Here is a 24982-nt window from a genome sequence, read left to right as displayed (position 1 = left end):
AACTCCCCACGTACCCCCCAAATACTCGTAGCCTGCTCGCACAGGCCCAATCGCGTGTGAAACTCCCCGTGAACCCCAGTAATACACGTACCCGGCTCGCACAGGCCCTACCGCATGTGAAACTCCCCACGAACCCCAGTAATACATGTACCCCGCTCGCACAGGCCCTACCGCGTGTGAAACTCCCCACGTACCCCCCAAATACATGTAGCCTGCTCGCACTGGCCCAATCGCATGTGAAACTTCCTGCGCACCCCCCAAATACACATAGCCCTCTCGCACAAGCCCAATCGCATGTGAAACTCCCCGCAAACCCCAGTAATACACGTACTCCGCTCGCACAGGCCCTACCGCGTGTGAAACTCCCTGCGTACCCCCCAAATACACATAGCCTGCTTGCACAGGCCCAATTGCGTGTGAAACTTCCTGCGCACCCCTGTAATACACGTACCCCGCTCGCACAGGGCCAATCGCGTGTGAAACTTCCTGCGCACCCCCGAAATCCACGTACCCCGCTCGCACAGGGCCTACCGCGTGTGAAACTCCCCACGTACCCCCCAAGTACACGTAGCCTGCTCGCACAGGCCCAATCGCAGGGGGACATGAGTTGGTGATCACTAGTGCAAGGTGACATGTGGCCTGGCTGGGGGGCATGCCCATGGTGGATGGGCTGCCTGCGGGACATGACCAGGGGTGCAGGGTAGTCCCCTGTGGTGTGGGCTGCCTGCAGGGGGTAGAGGGGACACCTGGGAGGACCCACACTGCCAATTCACACGTGGGACTCCCTGCGAACCCCAGTAATACACGTAGCCTGCTCGCACAGGGCCTACCGCATGTGAAACTCCCTGCGAACCCCAGTAATACACGTACTCCGCTCGCACAGGCCCTACCGCGTGTGAAACTCCCTGCGTACCCCCCAAATACACATAGCCTGCTCACACAGGATCAATCGCGTGTGAAACTTCCCACGCACCCCCGTAATACACGTACCCCGCTCGCACAGGGCCAATCGCGTGTGAAATTCCTGCGCACCCCTGAAATCCACGTACCAAGCTCGCACAGGGCCTACCGCGTGTGAAACTCCCCACGTACCCCCCAAATACTCGTAGCCTGCTCGCACAGGCCCAATCGCGTGTGAAACTCCCCGTGAACCCCAGTAATACACGTACCCCGCTCGCACAGGCCCTACCGCATGTGAAACTCCCCACGAACCCCAGTAATACATGTACCCCGCTCGCACAGGCCCTACCGCGTGTGAAACTCCCCACGTACCCCCCAAATACATGTAGCCTGCTCGCACTGGCCCAATCGCATGTGAAACTTCCTACGCACCCCCGTAATACATGTACCCTGCTCGCACAGGGCCAGTCGCGTGTGAAACTTCCTGCGCACCCCCCAAATACACATAGCCCTCTCGCATAAGCCCAATCGCATGTGAAACTCCCCGCAAACCCCAGTAATACACGTACTCCGCTAGCACAGGCCCTACCGCGTGTGAAACTCCCTGCGTACCCCCCAAATACACATAGCCTGCTTGCACAGGCCCAATTGCGTGTGAAACTTCCCGCGCACCCCTGTAATACACGTACCCCGCTCGCACAGGGCCAATCGCGTGTGAAACTTCCTGCGCACCCCCGAAATCCACGTACCCCGCTCGCACAGGGCCTACCGCGTGTGAAACTCCCCACGTACCCCCCAAGTACACGTAGCCTGCTCGCACAGGCCCAATCGCAGGGGGACATGAGTTGGTGATCACTAGTGCAAGGTGACATGTGGCCTGGCTGGGGGGCATGCCCATGGTGGATGGGCTGCCTGCGGGACATGACCAGGGGTGCAGGGTAGTCGCCTGTGGTGTGGGCTGCCTGCAGGGGGTAGAGGGGACACCTGGGAGGACCCACACTGCCAATTCACACGTGGGACTCCCTGCGAACCCCAGTAATACACGTAGCCTGCTCGCACAGGGCCTACCGCATGTGAAACTCCCTGCGAACCCCAGTAATACACGTACTCCGCTCGCACAGGGCCAATCGCGTGTGAAACTTCCTGCGCACCCCCGAAATCCACGTACCCCGCTCGCACAGGGCCTACCGCGTGTGAAACTCCCCACGTACCCCCCAAGTACACGTAGCCTGCTCGCACAGGCCCAATCGCAGGGGGACATGAGTTGGTGATCACTAGTGCAAGGTGACATGTGGCCTGGCTGGGGGGCATGCCCATGGTGGATGGGCTGCCTGCGGGACATGACCAGGGGTGCAGGGTAGTCGCCTGTGGTGTGGGCTGCCTGCAGGGGGTAGAGGGGACACCTGGGAGGACCCACACTGCCAATTCACACGTGGGACTCCCTGCGAACCCCAGTAATACACGTAGCCTGCTCGCACAGGGCCTACCGCATGTGAAACTCCCTGCGAACCCCAGTAATACACGTACTCCGCTCGCACAGGCCCTACCGCGTGTGAAACTCCCTGCGTACCCCCCAAATACACATAGCCTGCTCACACAGGATCAATCGCGTGTGAAACTTCCCACGCACCCCCGTAATACACGTACCCCGCTCGCACAGGGCCAATCGCGTGTGAAATTCCTGCGCACCCCTGAAATCCACGTACCACGCTCGCACAGGGCCTACCGCGTGTGAAACTCCCCACGTACCCCCCAAATACTCGTAGCCTGCTCGCACAGGCCCAATCGCGTGTGAAACTCCCCGTGAACCCCAGTAATACACGTACCCCGCTCGCACAGGCCCTACCGCATGTGAAACTCCCCACGAACCCCAGTAATACATGTACCCCACTCGCACAGGCCCTACCGCGTGTGAAACTCCCCACGTACCCCCCAAATACATGTAGCCTGCTCGCACTGGCCCAATCGCATGTGAAACTTCCTGCGCACCCCCATAATACATGTACCCTGCTCGCACAGGGCCAGTCGCGTGTGAAACTTCCTGCGCACCCCCCAAATACACATAGCCCTCTCGCACAAGCCCAATCGCATGTGAAACTCCCCGCAAACCCCAGTAATACACGTACCCCGCTCGCACAGGCCCTACCGCGTGTGAAACTCCCCGCGAACCCCAGTAATACACGTAGCCTGCTCGCACAGGCCCAATTACGTGTGAAACTTCCCGCGAACACCCCCGTAATACACGTACACCGCTCGCACAGGGCCAATCGCTTGTGAAACTTCCCGCGCACCCCCGAAATCCACGTACCACGCTCGCACAGGGCCTACCGCATGTGAAACTCCCTGTGAACCCCAGTAATACACCTACCCCGCTCGCACAGGCCCTACCGCATGTGAAACTCCCAGCGAACCCTAGTAATACACGTACCCCGCTCGCACAAACCCTACCGCGTGTGAAACTCCCTGCGTACCCCCCAAATACACGTAGCCTGCTCCCACAGGCCCAATCGCGTGTGAAACTTCCCGTGCACCCTCGTAATACACGTACCCCGCTCGCACAGGGCCAATCGCGTGTGAAACTTCTGCGCACCCCCGAAATCCACGTACCACGCTCGCACAGGGCCTACCGCGTGTGAAACTCCCTGCGTACCCCCCAAATACACGTAGCCTGCTCCCACAGGCCCAATCGCGTGTGAAACTTCCCGTGCACCCTCGTAATACACGTACCCCGCTCGCACAGGGCCAATCGCGTGTGAAACTTCTGCGCACCCCCGAAATCCACGTACCACGCTCGCACAGGCCCTACTGCTTGTGAAACTCCCCACGTACCCCCCAAATACATGTAGCCTGCTCGCACCGGCCCAATCGCGTGTGAAACTTCCCGCGCACCCCCGTAATACATGTACCCTGCTCGCACAGAGCCAATCGCGTGTGAAACTTCCTGCTCACCCTCAAAATCCACGTACCATGCTCGCACAGGGCCTACTGCGTGTGAAACTCCCTGCGTACCCCCCAAATACACATAGCCCTCTTGCACAAGCCCAATCGCATGTGAAACTCCCCGCAAACCCCAGTAACACACGTACCCCGCTCGCACAGGCCCTACCGCGTGTGAAACTCCCCGCGAACCCCAGTAATACACGTAGCCTGCTCGCACAGGCCCAATTACGTGTGAAACTTCCCGCGAACACCCCTGTAATACACGTACACCGCTCGCACACGGCCAATCGCTTTTGAAACTTCCCGCGCACCCCCGAAATCCACATACCACGCTCGCACAGGGCCTACCGCGTGTGAAACTCCCCACGAACCCCAGTAATACATGTACCCCGCTCGCACAGGCCCTACCGCATGTGAAACTCCCTGCGAACCCCAGTAATACACGTACCCCGCTCGCACAGGCCCTATCGCGTGTGAAACTCCCCACGTACTCCCCAAATACACGTAGCCTGCTCGCACAGGGCCTACCATGTGTGAAACTCCCCACGAACCCCAGTAATACACGTACTCCGCTCGCACAGGCCCTACCGCGTGTGAAACTCCCTGCGTACCCCCCAAATACACATAGCCTGCTCACACAGGCCCAATCGCGTGTGAAACTTCCCGCGCACCCCCGTAATACACGTACCCCGCTCGCACAGGGCCAATCGCGTGTGAAACTTCCTGCGCACCCCCGAAATCCACATACCACGCTCGCACAGGGCCTACCGCGTGTGAAACTCCCCACGTACCCCCCAAATACACGTAGCCTGCTCGCACAGGCCCAATCACGTGTGAAACTCCCCGTGAACCCCAGTAATACACGTACCCCGCTCGCACAGGCCCTACCGCGTGTGAAACTCCCCACGAACCCCAGTAATACATGTACCCCGCTCGCACAGGCCCTACTGCTTGTGAAACTCCCCACGTACCCCCCAAATACATGTAGCCTGCTCGCACCGGTCCAATCGCGTGTGAAACTTCCCGCGCACACCCGTAATACATGTACCCTGCTCGCACAGGGCAAATCGCGTGTGAAACTTCCTGCGCACCCTCAAAATCCACGTACCATGCTCGCACAGGGCCTACTGCGTGTGAAACTCCCTGCGTACCCCCCAAATACACGTAGCCCTCTCGCACAAGCCCAATCGCATGTGAAACTCCCCGCAAACCCCAGTAATACACGTACCCCGCTCGCACAGGCCCTACCGCGTGTGAAACTCCCCGCGAACCCCAGTAATACACGTACACCGCTCGCACAGGGCCAATCGCTTGTGACACTTCCCGCGCACCCCAAAATCCACGTACCACGCTCGCACAGGGCCTACCGCGTGTGAAACTCCCCGCGTACCCCCCAGATACACATAGCCTGTTCGCACAGGCCCAATCGCGTGTGAAACTCCCCACGAACCCCAGTAATACATGTACCCCGCTCGCACAGGCCCTACCGCGTGTGAAACTCCCCGCGAACCCCAGTAATACACGTACCAACGCTCGCACAGGGCCTACCGCGTGTGAAACTCCCGGCGTACCCCCAAATACACGTAGCCTGCTCGCACAGGCCCAATCGCGTCTGAAACTTCCCACGCACCCCCGTAATACACGTACCCCGCTCGCACAGGGCCAATTGCGTGTGAAACTTCCTGTGCACCCCCAAAATCCACATACCATGCTCGCACAGGGCCTACCGCATGTGAAACTCCCCGTGAACCCCAGTAATACACCTACCCCGCTCGCACAGGCCCTACCGCATGTGAAACTCCCAGCGAACCCCAGTAATACACGTACCCCGCTCGCACAGGCCCTACAGCGTGTGAAACTCCCTGCGTACCCCCCAAATACATGTAGCCTGCTCCCACAGGCACAATCGCGTGTGAAACTTTCCGTGCACCCTCTTAATACACGTACCCCGCTCGCACAGGGCCAATTGCGTGTGAAACTTCTGCGCACCCCCGAAATCCACGTACCATGATCGCACAGGACCTACCGCGTGTGAAACTCCCTGTGTACCCCCCAAATACACGTAGCCTGCTTGCACAGGCCCAATCGCATGTGAAACTCCCCGCAAACCCCAGTAATACACGTACCCCGCTCGCACAGGCCCTACCGCGTGTGAAACTCCCCACGTACTCCCCAAATACACGTAGCCTGCCGTAGCATGACCAGGGGTGCAGGGTAGTCCCCTGTGGTGTGGGCTGCCTGCAGGGCCCATGGAGGGGGTAGAGGGGACACCTGGGAGGACCCACACTGCCAATTCACACGTGGGACTCCCTGCGAACCCCAGTAATACACGTAGCCTGCTCGCACAGGCCCTACCGCGTGTGAAACTCCCTGCGTACCCCCCAAATACACGTAGCCTGCTCGCACAGGCCCAATCGCGTGTGACACTTCCGTGCACCCCCGTAATACACGTACCCCGCTCGCACAGGGCCAATCGCGTGTGAAACTTCCTGCGCACCCCTGAAATCCACATACCACGCTCGCACAGGGCCTACCACGTGTTAAACTCCCCGCGTACCCCCCAAATACACGTAGCCTGCTCGCACAGGCCCAATCGCATGTGAAACTCCCTGCAAACCCCAGTAATACACGTACCCCGCTCGCACAGGCCCTACCGCGTGTGAAACTCCCTGCGAACCCCAGTAATACACGTAGCCTGCTCGCACAGGCCCAATCGCGTGTGAAACTTCCCGTGCACCCCCGTACTACACGTACTCCACTCGCACAGGGCCAATCACTTGTGAAACATCCCGCGCAACCCCGGAATCCATGTACCACGCTCGCACAGGCCCTACCGCGTGTGAAACTCCCCACGTACCCCCCAAATACACGTAGCCTGCTCGCACAGGCCCAATCGCGTGTGACACTTCCTTGCACCCTGTAATACACGTACCCCGCTCGCACAGGGCCAATCGCGTGTGAAACTTCCTGCGCACCCCTGAAATCCACATACCACGCTCGCACAGGGCCTACCACGTGTGAAACTCCCCGCATACCCCCCAAATACACATAGCCTGCTCGCACAGGCCCAATCGCGTGTGAAACTCCCTGCAAACCCCAGTAATACACGTACCCCGCTCGCACAGGCCCTACCGCGTGTGAAACTCCCTGCGAACCCCAGTAATACACGTAGCCTGCTCGCACAGGCCCAATCGCGTGTGAAACTTCCTGTGCACCCCCGTACTACACGTACCCCACTCGCAGAGGGCCAATCACTTGTGAAACATCCCGCGCAACCCCGGAATCCATGTACCACGCTTGCACAGGGCCTACCGTGTGTGAAACTCCCCGCATACCCCCCAAATACACATAGCCTCCTCGCACAGGCCCAATCGCGTGTGAAACTCCCCGCGAACCCCAGTAATACACGTACCCACTCGCACAGGCTCTACTGCGTGTGATAATTCCAGCGCACCCCAGGAATACACGTTTCCCGCTCGGCGTTTGCTGTGTAGCGGCCCTGTAAGCTGGTCCAGGGTTAGCGCAGCCCTTTGTGCTGATTGGGGATTTTGACGGCTTTTCCTTGCGCGAGGGGCGTTCTTGGGGGCGTAACTGGCGCTGCGGGATGTTCTCTGCGCTAGGGCTCTTTTTGCCTTGGGAATTCCATGAATATGCAGTGTGCCAGAATGCTGTTTAGCGCACACGGCTAGCGCACGCTGGTGCATGATCCCTCTCTGCGCTGCTCGCGTGCGCTGCCTCTGCACTGAAATCTATGAATTACCCCCTGAATCTGTTGGTTGTCTCCATGACCATCAGTCTGGCTTCAGAGCTGCCAGAGGCACGAAAACTGCTCTCCTGAACACCTCTGAAGATCTGCTCACTAACCTTGTTTTTAGCATTCCTTCTGCCTCATCCTCCTTGATCTTTCCTCTGCTTTCAACACGGTCAACCACGCCATCCTAATCAATCGACTCCATGGGAACCTGGGCATCACGGATCGGGCCCTGGAGTGGCTGACCTCCTTCCTCTTGGACCGCCCCTGCCAGGTCCAACTTGGTCCCTTTCTCTCTGCCACCTCTCGCTCTACCTCTGGCGTTCCCCATAGCTCTATCCTCTCACCCTGGTTTTTGAACCTCTACTTGGCCCCTTTGTCCCACCTGATCTCTACCTTCTCCTCTAACTTTGAGTGTTATTCAGGTGACACTCAGCTTTCCTTCATACTCCCCTCAGCCTCCTCTCCTCTCTCGCTCATTCGTTCCTGTCTATTCATGATGCAGGATTGGTGTGCCTCCAACATTCTCTGCCTTAATGCCAGTAAGCTGGAGATCCTTCTCATAGGGACCCCTGCCCCTGCTTTCCCTCTCTCACTCTGACCACCTGCCTTGGGCCCTCTTCTTTCACTTTCCTGCAATGCAAAAACATTGGTGTCATCTTCGATTACACTCACTCTTTCTCTCCTCACATCTCAGGCGTCGGCAAGAAGTCCCACTACAAGCTACACCTCCTCAAAGGGACTCTTCCCTTTCTCACTTCCCCCAGAAGCTCACTGTCTCCAGAGCCCTGGTTGTCTCTAGGCTGGACTACTGCAACAGCCCCTTTCTCAATCCACCGTCCTCTACTCTCCACCCTCTGCGACTAATCCAGAACATGACTCCAAGACTTATCCTTGGCCTCAAGCTCAGGGACCGTATCTCTCCAGCCCTGAATTCTCTTAAGTAGCTCCCGGTGGCTGCAAGGATCAAGTTCAAGACCTTTTGCATTGTCCACAAGGCTTTCTGGGGACGGGGGCCACACTACATCCAACTCTCTCTTCTAAAATACCTTCCTTCTTGAGCACTTCGCTCAGCTACCTCCAACTCTCTAAGGGTCAGAGGCTTCTCCAGGCAGAGTGTGGGGGTTTATCTCTCTCCTCTGCAGGTGCCTCCCTCTGGAATGGCCTCCCTGCCCCTCTCAAACTTGAGCCAGACCACCTGAATTTCCAGAAGTAGCTCAAAACCTTTATTTTCTCCTCTGCTTCCTCACCATATGCTTAGCGTAGATAGTTTAGGCCTTGACTTTCCATTCTTAAAAAGAATCGGCATATAATTAAAATCTGTAGTGTTTGTATCTTGGCACAAACCTATTTGGGGAACGGAAGGGCAGTGGGATATGGCTGTTTCAGACAAAAGGGAATACATTCTTCTTGTTTGTGGGGCCAGCTGACTTAAAGATTCAAATCAAATTGGAAGATGTGAATGACCATCTCTGGGACTGGTGGGTTTGGTGTAGTGTCCACACCAAAGCAAGTGGTAAACCGACACATGTTGAGATGACATGAAGTGGTTGTATGTTAGGCACACCTCCCTGGAGACATTTCACTTTAAAATCCAAGCACACTTTTTCAGTTTCCAATTCAATCTTTACATTGTAATACATTTTGGGCATCTAAGGTAAGGCAATTACCTGTTTAAATTAAACATGTATCCATGTCCCTAAATAGTGGCCATCCAATAAAAGGTTTAAGTAATTGGGTATGTCAATTATTTACTCCTGGCTTGTAGAGTTTGAATTAATAATTGTTCCCTGAATTTTAGGGAACTTTCTGCAATTCAGATGCATTTGTATACCGGGGCAAAGTTTGCCCTAGTGCTAATACCATTCCGTTTTAGCACTAGGGTAAACTTTGCCCTTGTGAGAAAATGTACCTTTGTGTGCACTATGGTAATTTTTGCCCTGGTGCTTATACCCAATTAAACTGCACTTGTCATGATGCAATTGTTGTCTAGTATGTCCCAGTTGTTTAAAAATAGGACAATATTTGCCCTAGTGCTAATAACGTGCACTTTGCACTTGCACTTGTGAAAAGTTTCTGTAATTTGGCCCACTTATGTTTTTATCTTAAATACTAGAAAAACAGAACTTCTACTTATAAAGATGGTTAGGAGATGTTTTTGAATGTTTTTAACAATGTACCTTAACTGTTTGGCTCTTGAATTGATCGAAGCGGGAGGTCATGGCCATGTCCTTTAGCAATGTTTCAGAGGCATGCATGAAAAACTAAAGTGTACGGGACTTGGAAAAGTGTCAAACTGTGTGCCTGCAAATGAGAATTGTGTTATCTTGAGTGTCAACTAATTCAAAACATACTGATTAGTTATGTCTTTGGTTTCAGCTAACATATGAAATCAAGGAATCAAGAAACTAATTATATGAAGCATGCATATTCCCTTGCTTTAAACAATGAGTATTTTGAAATAAGAGGCTTAAAGAAGAGGTTGTTAATTATTCCTTAGTTAAGATTAAAATCCACCAGTCATGCACATTATTTGCTCATTATGAGCCACATATTATTGGTGAAACAAGTTTGGAGGACTTTTTATGAACGTTCTTTGAAGATTCTGATAACTGATTAGAAAAGATTTAAGGACGTTTTCAAGAATGTTTTTGAGTATTTTGAGCCCAGATACAGACAGTTGTTGGGGACTTTTCAAGAACATTTTTGAAGATTTTGAGGACTCTGTAAAGGAACGTGTTTGAGGATTTTCATACAATTGATGACTTATCATTAAGTCACTGGAAGGTCTTCACAAAGCTAGTATTTTTATATCAGAATTCATAATCAAGACCTTCACAAGAAATTGATACACTGAAATAAGGATTACAATGAACCTCAAGTAGAATTATGCATGATATAAATCAAGCTGTTGGACAATGAGAAATGATCTTTAGGACTCTGAGAAAATGTTATTGAGGAGAGAAATTTTCTTTAAAGCAAGGACTTATCATAAAGTGATTGAAGTTTCCACCTGTTACACATAAGTAAACCTTTTGAAATAATTATTGGTGCAACAGTTATAAAAGAAAATTACGTTCTATAGCTTCTTACCTACTTGGCAGATACAGAATATTTTTTATTACACATACGAAATAATACATTTTATTTGTTAGAACGTAAGCGCCATAGGGCAATGCACATAGGTACTACAATTCCACATACCCGAGCCATGCAGTTCGATAATTCCTGGAGAATGGTTACCCTATCTACGGCATCTACAGAGTAGTGCAGCATTCCTTGTAGTCACTCTTCCTGAGGTTATTATGCCCTGTACGCATAGACTTAGCTATAAGTGGCAAAGTTCATGGCTTGCAAACACTAGACTCCTGGAACATTGGTATTGTCTGCAGTGCTCACAACAAAGGATCAAAAGTTGTGTCACAGTGCTGTGGTCGCTGTGGAAACAATAGTTTTTCCTAACCTAATGTTCCACCACACTTTTTCAGAATTCCATCGCTGGGTCTAGTTCTTTGCAAGAGGGCGCCTGCGCTATCATTGCCTTTTTATTTGGCATTCTCTGCTGACTGCATGCATTGTAACCCTTGTATATCCTCTGGGTAAGATGTTGTGTTCCCTTCTCCCTTGCCCTCCTCTTTTCCCACTGAAATCTCCTGCAGGTCCATTTCATTGCCTGTTTCGCTCAAATTTCCTCTCCTTTGCCTTCTGTTGTTTGCTGCCCTTGCTTATGCCAAGCCTTTTCACAACCTGCTTGGATTGCCTCATTCTTCTGCTACTTTAGGGATACTTCGGACAAGCCTCATCCGTCCTTAACGAACACTTGTTTTTGGCGTTCTGGCTTTTTCCCCATTTGGGTCTTTTCCTCCTGTCTGCCTCAGTTATTTTTACCTGTTACCTCAGGCAACACTGCAGCAGCAGGTAGGGAAATACCTTATGTATTCAACAATAACCTAGGAGATAGGCTGAAGGGGATGAAGAAGAAAAAAGGAGGACACCCAAAAGGCAATGACACCGGCTTGCATAAAGACAGAGGTGCCAGGTTGTCCTATGATCACTGTGTCTAGCATGTTTTATCTTGTTTAAAAAATGGATGACACACACATATGAGTGCTAATCGTCCATTATGCAAAAAAGAAAGTCAAAGCAGCCTGAAGAGGTGTGTTAAGTGGGGAGATTGGAGCAGTGGGCCAGAGAGGAGGGCAAACAGCCTTGCGAGTGGAGAGGGTTGAGGGATGGGGGTGTGGCAGGATTCCAGCGGTGTCCTCTGGGACAATGTAAGATCTGAACTGGGGGAATTGAGCCTGCTGGTTCTGCGATGTTCCCGGGATTGTGCAGGGTAGGAAGGGGAGGTGGCTGGTGGAGGAAGAGAGATATCCATTTTGGAACTCCCATTACTGAAATAATAGTCCAGACATGGTTATTTAGAAAAGAACACACACAATCTTGTCTGGGGCAGGATCATTCACTGAATATGATTAACCTGCATGATGTATATCAAGGACACGGACAGTGGCCATGCCCTGCAGGTAGAAGGATCATAATTTCAAGGATACATCATATATAAACACGCATACAAAGCTAGGCTTTAAAAATCAAATATTTGGTATCAATGACTGAAAGATTTGTTCAAACCATGACATGTAAAAACACACTGGATTCTGACAAACACTGTCAGAAAATGTATTCAGTGCCAATATGGCTTGTCACATGTAAATTGATTGTGGAGAATCTGACTGTTTGGGCATTCTTGCACTTTAAACAGATGGGAATGTGTCTGAGTTTGATAATGCAACCTAACTATATGGTTAGCAGTTCCCTAACTCAAACCAGACCCGAGATGCCATAAACTAGAGCAGTATTATAAATATGTAGTTTAAATCTAAACACAACAATAGATTAATTGAAAATATAGTTAAACATACATGGAGCTAGCAACACAAAAATACTTAAAGTGCTTAAAGTGTCAAATCTATTTGTTGTGTGTGTTCCTATAGCAGCTGTTATCACAAATGCCCATGCATTTATACATCTGTCCAGGAATGGCTACCTAAATACATTTTGTGGCTCACTCAATGTTATAAGAAATAACACAGCTACCACATGTCATCATAAATTATCACTTGCAATCAAAAACATTTAAGTTTTTGATTCCTGTAAATTGCATTCAAGCCATTTTACCACTGGCATGAAAATGTTTGCCTTAGTGTTGGCTCTGCAGATTACATAATGTTTAATCTTTTCTGAAATCAATGCCCAATGTGATTAGTAAACATATTTTTAATAATGGATTACAGAATCACTATGTGTACTGTATACCTATCACCTGAGCAAAATCTATAAATTACAAAAGGTTATATACTTACGTTCTAATGACAACTATCAAACTGTAGCCAAACACGCCAACTCCAACCAAAAAGTATGCTAACGGCAACCTGTATTGTAACCATCCAATGGTCCTTTGATTATTATAGTAGCCATAAAATAATGCTGAATATTTGATATACCCCTAAATGAAATAAAGAGAATATGTTAGTAAGATTTTGTTGAGTGTTGAACTATTTGTTCTTACATCGTTGTGAAACCCAACCGCCTACATGTGCGTGCAGCGAAACATGAGCATGGTGTAAAAATGGAGGCAAAGGAGCAGTAGGTCTTATACATCAAGAAATGACAACTCTTCATGTGTGACACAATAGTTAAAACAGAGAATACAAGTAGCTCACCAAATAGATTACATAGACGATGGTGAACAAAAGTAAAATAGAAGGTAAAAATGCCAAGATACCACAATGTAAGAGAAGGGCTATATAACACGCTGCTTAATTCCATACATTGTTAATCATCTTAAAGGATTTAATGCAGATTAATTATATGCTTTAAAATGTTCAATTGCTCCAAAACTGTGATTTATTTTCATATCTGGATTTAAAGCACATTACTCACTTTTTAAAATAGCATTGTGGCACTGCTTTTCTAAATTCACATGACCTATGGGCACATCTCTGGCTTCTTGCTCACACTTTAAGGAACAGCCTTCAACAAGCATCCACTACAAGCAAGTGTTTCAGGTAGAACTGAAGTCAGTGATCATGTCAGAAAAAAAAACTGCAGGGACAGTAATAGAAATTGTCACTGAAGGTTCTGCAGCCTGAAATCTGATCTTCACCCAAACTAGGGAAGACGAATGATTAAGGTGGATGGCCCTGTTGGGGTCTCTGTGCCTTTATCTTTGGAGTAATCTGACATAGTAAATGGAAATGTTAATGTTGAAGTGGCAAGAACCTTTTTAAGGCATTAGGGAATGAATGGATCAGTCCCAAAACACACTCATTCCTGAGTGAACGTTTTTCCTTACTCCAGTTTTCTACAGATTACCAAAGATTCACAAACACCTTACAGCTCCTCCACTTAGACCTATAGTTGCAGAAACTGAGAGCATATTCGATCCCCTAGCGATCTACGTTAACAAAATCTTACAACCTCTGATTCAACAGACAGATATTTACATGACACCACACACGTCTTAAATACTTTGCATGACATACCCAATGCAAAAGATACTTGGGTCCTTTTCACTTTAGACGTGAGTAGTCTTTTTACTTCATTCATACACAATGAATGCATCAAAGCAGTTGAGTGGTTATTGCTACATTCTGACTCAGTCGTGGCTAACAGAAAGTTCATAATTAAATTACTATGACTTATAGTAATCAATAACTACTTTGGATACAGTGAAACCTTATATGCTCAAGCATCAGGCACTTGGATGGTGTCAGCAATTGCCCCCTCATATACAAATGCTTTTATGTATCTTTTTGAAAAGAAGCATGCTAGACACACCATCTGGTCGGATAAAATCTTATTTTGGCGAAGCTACATTGATGCTATTTTTGGAGTCTCAGGGACACAAGTGGAGAACTTGCTGAGTTCTTACTATTCCTTAACCGGGTACACTCGAGAATCAAATTCACCATAGACGTTGGTAGCCCCAGAATACACTTCTTAGATGTACAGATAGAGATCACCAATGACCAATTCTTCACGAACATCTGTCACAAACCCACAGACTTTAACAACTTACTGCATTTCACAAGTGCACATCCAAGATCGATGATTAAGAGTTTACCCTACAGCCAAATTCTAAGACTTAAAAGGATAATTTCTAATCATATCACATTCAAACAAGAATGCAACCATCAGAGGAATGTTTTATAGGAAGATGTTACCCCAAAGAAGTCTTGAAAGAGTCTTTCCAAATAGCACATTTGGTGGATAGGGACTTGCTTCTACACAGCAAAAACACTCTGATGAATTTCCACTGTTATATGCCTCTAGGTTTTCAAGGTAGAGTGCACACATCTCCCAGTTCATCAAAAGACATTGGAAATGTCCTAATTTGGATCCCCAATTATTTAAATTATTTCTCAGGCCACCTAAGATGGCATATTAAAGAGGAGGGAATTTGAGGGAGTAACTGGTGAGAGCTGAAAGGCCTCCGATAGATACTCAAAGATCAATTTGCACACAAAAGAAGGGTACTTTCTCCTGTCTCTCATGTAGTAACTTCAATAATGTGATTAAGAATAACACTATTTTACATTCTCACACTGGAGAAAAGATAGCCCTGAAACATTATGCCACCTGCACATCATCTGGGGAAATGTATTTAAATGCCCTTGTGGACTTCTATACATTGGCCAAAGTTCATAAACTGCCAGGAAACGCTGGCTGGAACATAAATCCAACATCCGTACCAATAACAGCAAATTTCCTGTTTCAAGACATTTTAACACCAAACATCATAATATCTCTGAAATTAGATGTTTGATACTTGAAGTGGTGAAGAAAACGCATAGGGGTGGAGACATCACCAAGTGATTACTGCAAAGAGACATGTACTGGTTAGAGCATCTCAATACACTTTTTCCAAAAGGGCTCAATGAGGAATTTAGTCTTGTATGGACAAAAATATCAAAGGGACATGAAGCTCACCATGAACACATCATGGCCATGTTATGGCATGAGATGTATTGAAGGATGTGTGAGCAGGACCCAAATGGATACGACATCAAAGTGGGTCCGGGAGTTGGCTCTATGAGAGAGCTCATATGGTTGTCTGGAACAATGATGGCATACAAAGTTCACATGATCAGAGCCAGCGAGTGCCACGGGATATTTTCATTCGAGCCATGTCTGTCTGTTTTTAGCCGAAAGACCCACTTTTGTTCTCTTTTCAATAAAAGGCTAGCCATGTTGCCCCCTCTTCTGGGGCATTTGACCTTCTCGATAACAGTCCAATGTAAATCGTTGGCCTGATGTTTTTGCCGGGAGAAATGTTCCACCATGGGGGCATTTTCACGCTTGGTCCGTATACAGGACATATGTCCTTGTATATGTTTTTTGACTGGTTGGGTGGTTATGCCAATCTACTTTTTATCGCATGGGCACGTGATCAGGTAGATAACATTGGATGAATTGCAGTTTGTCAATGAATTTTGTCTCCATGGGGTACTAAGGCCAAGGTCAAGAGTCTTGGTTCTTTTCGTCAGAGTGCATACACTACATTGTCAATAGGGGGTGTGTCCAAGTGGCTGAGTGGTATCCCAGAGGGTCGATTGGTCTCAAACCACATGAACGGGCGCATATGAGTGTATCAGTGTGTCCCTAACATTTCTCCTCTCTTTCATTGCAAAACGGGGACAGGTAAGATGATGGGGCCAACAGTAAGGATGGGCCACAGCTTCACGATCTCCCTCTTGATCTGATTGATTTTATTAGAATAACTGACCACTGCTGTGATGGTTTTCTCTCCTGTCGGGCGCAGCTTTTGTTGCAATGTGATCTCACGGGGATGTTCCTCGCATGTTTCCTGGCGTTTTTAATGAGTATATTAGGATATCCTCGTTCCAAAAGGCGATCAGTGAGCACCTTTGCCTGTGTGTCATATTCCTCAGTGCTAGAGGAGTTGCATCTATAGCACAGCAATTGGCCAAAGGGCAAGTTTTTCCGGAGACTCCTGGGATGAAAGCATGAAAAATCTAGCAATTTATTACGATCCGTAGGTTTTCGAAATACGGTCGTGGAAAGTTTCCCTTCAGTCGCAGAGATCTCTACATCCGGGAAGTGGATGGTATCTTTCGCTATGGAATGTGTAAACCTCAGATAACTATTTCTTGAGTTCAACCAGGTCATAAAGTCATTGAACTCCAGTGCTGTTCCTGTAAAGATGGCCAGCACATCGTCAATGTACCTAGTCCATAAAGAGACCTGCGATCTGAAAGGGTTCTCTGTTTGATATATATATGTGTCTCTTCGAAATCAGCAACAGAAGGGCATGTTTGCATCCTTTGTGCGTGTAGGCAGCCTAGCAATGACTGCCTGACTATGTAGGGACAGCCTAAACCTAATTGGAGGTTTTGCCTGACTTCCTGTCCAGGCGCCTGCTGCCGCTCACATGACCTATGCCGTGTCACGTGAGCCGGCTTTAATACGAGAATGTTAGTTACCTCTGTGAGAGCTCCACACTGAAGATGGGTAGCAGGACGCAAATCTAGATGTGCCTACATACACCTCTGAAGTAAGTGCCCTCGGATACAAATGCATAACGGGGCTTATGGCTCGCTTTTACGCTTGCTGGGTCCTGAGCCTGCTTCAGTGAGAACGAGTCACATGCCACTTCTTTGATTGATATATAGCTTACACGCCGGCAGGCTCCAGCATCATTTTTGTGTATCTGTCTCTGAATGACTAATCACATGTTGTCTTAGTTAACTACATGCTAGCCACTTTCATGAAAAAATGCTTTTCTTTAATAGAACACCTGGGGCTTGGATCCACGTGTTCCAAAGATATGTGGATACATTGAACTCTCTGCATTGACATCATATACAGGGACCACCTATTCTATGGTATATGGACCCAGCAGGCTTTCTGTCTTGTTTCTATCTTGTGACACGTGAATTATGTAGCTGTCGTTTAGATATTTGGCTTTGTTTTGCCTACTTCGGGGAAAAATGTGGTAACCACCTTATTCAACTACTGATGCTCCGATTGGAGGGGATTTAGCTTTGGGGGCACCCCACTGTACAATAGGTCTTCGCCCCGCGTTACTGACCAACAAGACAAAACCATATAGATGTTGGTTGTGTGTGTTTAACCACTATCTGACGTTGGTTTAGACTATTACAAGTACCTGTTTTCTCCGCCAAATGGAACAGACCTACTAGCAGTGTTGCATTTGTGAATGACATCTAATTTAGTGTGATTCATATCCAATTCATTTGAAGTTACTAGCTCGGAGGTGAATATGGCTTCAAAAATTCCTTTTGTCTCCCATAGGTTCCCTCTAAAATTGATCCAGCCTCACGCCAATAACGACGTGGTGGTAATATTTCCATACTTCCAATTGTCGTACATATATTCTCTCAATATGGTCAGTACTTAACTTTTTTTCACTGAACCGATTGATGGGAGTAGAAGACTGTCCTGATGAAAGTGGCCTCACCTATATGTTTGCCACTGAAACCGGTCGACGGTGGTTGCTACACACAAGAGGCATAAACTGGGCCTCCCTTGTAGTCTGAGCATACCTTTTACCAAACTCCCACACCCCGTTACACTAACATTACCCCAATACAGAGGATGGGAATTTGGTGTCTTCTCTGTTGAATGTTATGTTGAACATTGTTTGTCATTGTGTTTTTGTGTCGTTTTTAGATCTGAGTCCACCATGGTCAGATAGACAGTCTAGAGGCTAATACATTTATAATACTCCACTAGATGTCTACTTGGTTGACCATTGGTGTACCATTTTAAGCTATCAATATAGTTGTTCTCTTCCAATACACACTCACACATAGTGGAAGAGAGTGAAAAAGGACCAACAAGGCTGAAAGCATTATCCATCTAAAAGTGGCTAATATACCTCTTTTTCTATCCCCTTTTTTTTGTAACCTAGTGGAGACATTAGACTTAGGCAGGGTTAGTTATATACTCGCTCTATCCTTTCTGTCCTCCTTCCACAGCCTTGTAGTGCACCCTCTCTTGGGTGACAGAACATCGGTCCTTGACCATGCAGGTGTTTAAATTATTTGACCTTAAGATACAATATTGACACTTTATTAAACATTGTTGGCTGTTATCACAGCATATAAGTGTGCAGGGGACGGGAGTCCCTGATTTTTGTGACACCATTGCCATTGTGTGTATTTGCTACCTTGTGCCAGTGTTGTTTGTACTTCTCCTGCACCTAAGCCGTTGATTGTTAATTCTTGAACCCTAGTTACATTCTCAAGAGTCGGTGCGCACTATACACACTCTCTTTCCTGTTAGGAATCTTATCAAAAGCAGTAAATCTGTTCTCATTATTCATTTGGCTCATTATAGATGTGTGGAAAATATAAATTCCTCACATTAGAATGAGCGGGTTGCCAATTTCTTACTTCATGAAATTGCAAAATGTTCCCTTTTTAGTATACAACTGGCACTATATTGGCACAATACAGATTTGCATTATACTTTTCTCGTAGAATTGCATTTTACATTATGTGCAAAATGTAATTCGTCAGCAAACAATTTTACACCAAATGTTTGTGAAACATGTGATTACTATTTTCACACTGCTGCATGAATTCTGAACCATTAGGTGATTTGTGTATGATGCTAAATTCACATTGCAGAAGATTAAACATTGCGTGGGTGCATTTGTTAAGAACAATCCGATCTAGTGTTAAATACACCAAGAGAAACACAGTATGAGTAGTTACTATCAAGCACCGCACACCATAGGCCTAACAACAAATGTTCAATGAATTTCAAAAGAAAATTCAACAAAATGATCAACAAGCAGACACATAGCTGTCTGAGCATAAACAAGAAATCTAGTACAAGCTACCAGCTAATGCTGACTTACTAACAGAACACATACACGTGTCCTTGCCAGATTTAGGTGTAGTTTACTCCCTAATAAAAGACAGCCGTGAAGGTGGACCGAAACATGAGAAAATGGAAATCTTACAACACTTCATCTTTTGTAGTCTTTACACAGACACACAATGAGAGACTTTAATTGTCATGTGTGAAACAATTAAATGTAAGGAATATTAAAGACGTTTTGTACAGTATATTCTCCTTAAATACCTTTCTATTTGTAAGATGTTGGTATGGTTTGTAAGCTGCCTTGCAAAAAAGAAAAGTTGTATTGAAATAAGCTGCAGGAAAATAAATCAGGAAGCCTAAGGAGCATGGAATGTTGAGCATTGATGTAATTGCTTTAAACTCTATTGTAGCTAAAAGGATCTTAAAATATGGGTACAGCCTGATGTTGTTTTGTATATTGTTATGGTGTATATGATTCTTATACTCTGTGTAACATGTGGCTATTTGATCTTAATATTAAATTATGGAAATGTTTTATGTGTGTTATGTTTTGGGGTGCATTTCACACTGAAATAAAGGACATCATTCATTCAGAAAATAATGCATTTACAAAACACTGATCACAATGACGTATATTAATACAATGGGCCTGATCACGACTTCGGCGGTAACCCTTAAATCCGGCGGTAGCGCTAATACCGCCGGATTTAAGGGTCCGCCGAATCAGGGCTTCGGCGGATTTTGCCCCAGCTCTGAGCTGGGGGGAAATCCGCCGAAAATCTGCGCTATTACCGCCGGCGGGAAATCCGCCGGCGCTAAGAGCGCGAAAATTCCCCATTGAGCCAAATGGGGAATGGGGCATTCCCGAATGGGCTCAATGGGGAATGGGGAATTACTTTACCGCCGAACTCGTGATCCGGCGCTATTAGCGCCGGGGAGTTCAGCGGTAGGGCTATTACTGTCGGCGGTAATACCGCCGGCGGTAACGTACAAGTCGTGATCAGGCCCAATGAATGGATACTGTGTAACAAAAGCCCACAATTGAAAATTAGACCTCAAAAACCAATTGTGACTGAGTAGAGATTTGTACTTGATTCTCTGTGTACTAACACAGATAAATAAAAAAGATAATGGCCCTCATTACAACCCCGGTGCTAAACCATGGCGCTATTAGCACCATGGTTGGTGCCAGTGTTGTAACGAGTCCGCCATGGTGGAATGGGGAAATACCGCCTCATTCCAAAGTTGGCGGGGCAGTATTTCCCCATTTCACCATGGCCCTTCCCCATTCCCATTTTCGCCCCATAGGGCTCAAGGGGACTGGGGAAGGCGCTAAGTACCGTAATTAGCACCGAGGTCCCTTTGCGGCACCCCACTTTAACGGCTGGTAAAACCAGCCGTTAAGGTCAGGTCCCACAAAGGGACCTCGTAATCAGGCGTTAAGGGTTTAACGGCGCCGACACCTTTTACGGCGCCGTTAAACCCTTAACGCCAGGTTCGTAATGACCCCCAATGTGTATATATATATATATTTGAAAAAACAGCCGGGCTTCCAGCACCCCAAAAGGATTTGCACTTCAGTCGATCTGCACGGTCCTTTGTGCAGTGCCAAATCCCAAAAACCAGCCTGACTCGGTCGACTCCTCACAATATCCAATTTTATTTAATTATGAAACCATTTAAAAAAAATATGAGATGAACGGTCGTACGACGCGTTTCGCAGCATACTCGCTGCTTGTTCACATACAGATAATCAGAACACCAATGGTGATACATATACACAGACACACCCTGCTCTCTATGGTTTCGGCTCTAGAGTTGTCCCTTTTCTCTTTCCTCTTTTGTTCACATTCAATGCATTGTGTAAGGTGTTTAGCACAGACACTGTGGCGGCCATTTTGGAATGGTTTGCTGACTTCTGATGGCATGCTTACAGGGCCTTTGTATAGGCTTCATAATAGTATGTTTTCTAGTTAGTAAAAGCAGTTTACCATTTTAAACTATACAATGCATCGAAGCTATTCTTTTTAAGAGAAAATTCAATTTGAAAATGCTAAATGCGTAAGAAACATAGCAGCTACAATCACTATTTCAACATTAAAGTGCTCAGTGCCTAAAAGTGCTTAGTGCATTGATATGAACAAAGCTGCCAATGTTGTCATTCTGATCATAAAATTCTTAGTGCATTCCTGCAAAATGTGCATCTTAAAGTGGATCATGCATTCCTCATAGCAGCCATAGTGATTGTTTCCAAATTAAAAAGCTAAATGTCAATCCTGTAGTAGTGGGAAGAGAGGCAATGATTACTAACACAGATAAATAAAAAAGATAATGGGCCTCATTACGACCCTGGCGCTCACGGAATGAAGGGATCGGCACCCTTCGTTCCGTGAGCACCGATTATAGGGTTCCCTTTGCGGGACCCGGACCAGACGTCTGGTAAAACCAGACTTCTTTTCCGGGTCTTGCGAGGGGAAGAGGGAGGTATTACCTCCCTCCCCATTCCCATTGAGCCTATGGGGGCTCAAATGGAAATGGGGAATGATTCCTGCAAGGAGGAATTACCAGGTCCTCCTATGTCGGAATGACCCGGTTATTCCTCATTGCAGGAACCCGGGATTGGAGCCCGGTTTGGAGGCAGCCATGGTGCTAATAGCACCATGGCTGCCTCCAAACTTGTTATATATAATATATATGTAAATATATATATTACATGGTCACGGTAGTGGCCATGTAGTTATGGTTAAGTTGCTGTTTCCATAGGAAGAGCACTTTTTGGGTGGCTTATAACTTCGCTCTCCCTGGACGGATCCTCACCAAACTTTGCAAAAAAGTAGTTGGGTCACTCTGAATTTTTTTTGCAAAGTTTGGTGAGGATTCGTCTAGGGGGGGAAAAGTTATAGGGGGGGTCCCAAAACTTTTTTTTTTCCCATAGACTGAATGGGAAAAAACTTTGCGCACGGCTACAGCCCGAACCGCTGGACGGATTTACACCAAATTTGCGGCAGGAGCGGCGGCCTGGTGCCAAAAGCGTGCTTTTGTAAATTTGGTGTAAATCTGTCCAGTAGTTTTTTTAAAAATGACCAAAATGTAAGGCAACAAATTAGTGATATCTGTGTTCGCTTTGCAGACGGACTTCCCTGTTCGCTCCGCGGACAGCACCCCGATTGGCCCATGGCCTTGCGTCATGTCCGCGGACATGCGACGTGTTCGCTGATTGGACGGCGAGGGGCGTGGAGCGCGTCAGATTTTCTGTGGCGCCCGCCATCTTGTATTCGCAGTCGACCGCGTACAGCGCAGTGAAACGTGGATAAAAATTGTAATTAGTGCCGTGTGTTGGTGTGTAAGAGTGTTTGGGGAGGGTGGGGGAGTATGAGATAGGTTCAATGTTTTGTTTTTTTATGTGCTAGACGTTTTTGTTGCGTTCGATTTGTCCACGGAGAACACCGCTGTTCTGACATTTTGTAAATAAACTAAATGGTGGGGTGTTTAGAGGACGGAGTATGTGTCAGTTTTGTTCGCAATGAAGGTAAAAATGAGCTATGAACACTCGCGGTGTACTTAATTGTTTGTAAATACACAAACTGGGGGTGTCCTCAAGGGCGCTGTCCGTATTGTAATCTGTCTAGTTGAATGTGTTCTAAGAACACTCGCAGTGTCCCGAAATGGTTGCAATTACACAAAATGGGGGTGTTCTGAGAACGTTGTTTGTATTGTTCGTTGTCAGGGTGAAAGTGTTTTAAGAGCACTCCTTTTGTCCGCTAATAGTACAATTTCCTAGGGGCGTCAACCGACTTTTTGTCCACTAAAGAAACGATAAATCCGGCTGGTGTGTGCCGACATTATGTGATAATCCTATGACTGCCGCTATTGACCTGGCTGACTTGCTTTTGCTACACTAAATCATATCTCCCGCTCCTAAGCCTGATATTATCAAAGCATTCATATTCCCCGCCTCTCTCCGTGACGTTACAGGGTGCGTAATCAAACGCGCCCAGTCGTCTCCAGTACTACGCGACTTTACACAGAAGCCGGAAGACAACACACATTATGTCACAACACAGCGCGCCACAATTCGGAATATGAAACTGTGATTTAAAAGCAAACAGCAAGATTGTAAATGTTATAAAGTACATTTATTTGACATCAAATGTTTAGAGAATATTCAGCAATTTGCATTTGTCTTTGTTGTCGATCCGCAAAAGTTCATGTTGAGACACGCGATGTTCTTTTGCGGTACACAGAGTGTTAGATCAGCTTACAACTCAGTGCGCCACAATTCGGAATATGAAACTGTGGTTTAAAAGTAAACAGCAGGATTGTACATTTGGTAAAGTACATTTATTTCACATGAAATGTTTAGTGAATATTCAGCGATTTGCTATTGTCTCTGCTGTCGATCAGCAAAAGTTTATTAGGAGCCACGCGTTGTTCCTTTGCGGTAGATAGGCTGTTGGTTTATGATAAAAGCAGTAAATGGTCGCTCTGATAATCAGAAGGTTGCTCCAACAACGAGCCATTAGACCACCCTATTGGTTGGTATGTTGTTTGTAGCCGCTAGTACTGCGTAAGGGCCTATTGGTCCTTGGCGATTGTCCCATAAAATGGTGAGGGTCATGAAGTTGCATATTTGGACCTGCAACTGGCAGTTGAAGACCCCATCCGCTGGAGTCTGTAAATCGTGACATAGGCAAAATGGAGCCACATACCTGTTTTAAAAAACATAAATTAGTGTCACCAGCCGATCTTCATTAAAAATCATCATTTTATTTATTAGGGCGTGAAAATATTTGCTATCGAAGATAGTGCAACAGAGTATGTTAATAATAAAATAATAATATTTTCCCATTCATATAGCGCTAAGAACCGTGAGGTATCTAAGCGGTGCTTATTATTAACCATGGTGTGTGGTGCTCATTTATCGACCACGGAAGGATGAAAGGCTGAGTTTGGCCTTGCCGGGATTCAAACTTGCGTTAGCAAGCTGTGCACGGATGTCAAAGCGAGCGCTGTACTCACTGTGCCACTTGACAGGCTACAGTGAAGTGGCACAGCGAGTAGAGCGCTTGACCGCCTATAGACCGGTTAAATTATTTCTATTAACCCACCCTGTGTCGTCTGCCTTTTTGAGAGCCCTCTAAACGACAGGGGATCAATTCGGCGGTGATAGTGCGCGGTAGAAAACATTATGCCACTTTCAACGAACAAGTTCAACTTGAGCGGTCTTTAATGCTACGCTATTGTAATTATATTTGGTATAAAGTAATCTAAAGGGTAACTTACAGTACAATTGCAATTTCCATTGTCTACGAGTGGTGCAGTCCCAAAATACGACTCCGCGTGTGCAAACGATCTTTCGCATAGTGATATAATATATAAAAGTGGTTTCGTTTCAGAAATTTCATCTTTATCTTCTCTTACGTTTTAGTAACACTCCTTCAAGAGAAGTCTTTTATCACAATCTCTGTCTGTCAAGGTCAAAACACAATACAACCTTATAGTCCACTTCGTGAG

General features: G+C 47.1%; 1 protein-coding gene across 1 annotated transcript in view; it reads right to left on the bottom strand.

The window, feature by feature from the left end:
- The window catches only part of LOC138510283 (transmembrane channel-like protein 2-A), a 614464-nt gene that overhangs the window by 385561 nt on the left and 203921 nt on the right, over positions 1–24982 (bottom strand). Inside the window, exon 7 of the mRNA XM_069625813.1 lies at positions 12955–13097. Coding sequence (XP_069481914.1) covers positions 12955–13097 — 143 coding nt within the window. The remainder of the gene's footprint in view (positions 1–12954; positions 13098–24982) is intronic.

This window comes from Ambystoma mexicanum, chromosome 6p, assembly GCF_040938575.1.
Source record: "Ambystoma mexicanum isolate Mex_15411 chromosome 6p, UKY_AmexF1_1, whole genome shotgun sequence".
NCBI classification, from domain to species: domain Eukaryota; kingdom Metazoa; phylum Chordata; class Amphibia; order Caudata; family Ambystomatidae; genus Ambystoma; species Ambystoma mexicanum.
Note: the sequence above shows the minus strand (reverse complement) of the source record. Positions and strands in the feature narration are given on the sequence as shown.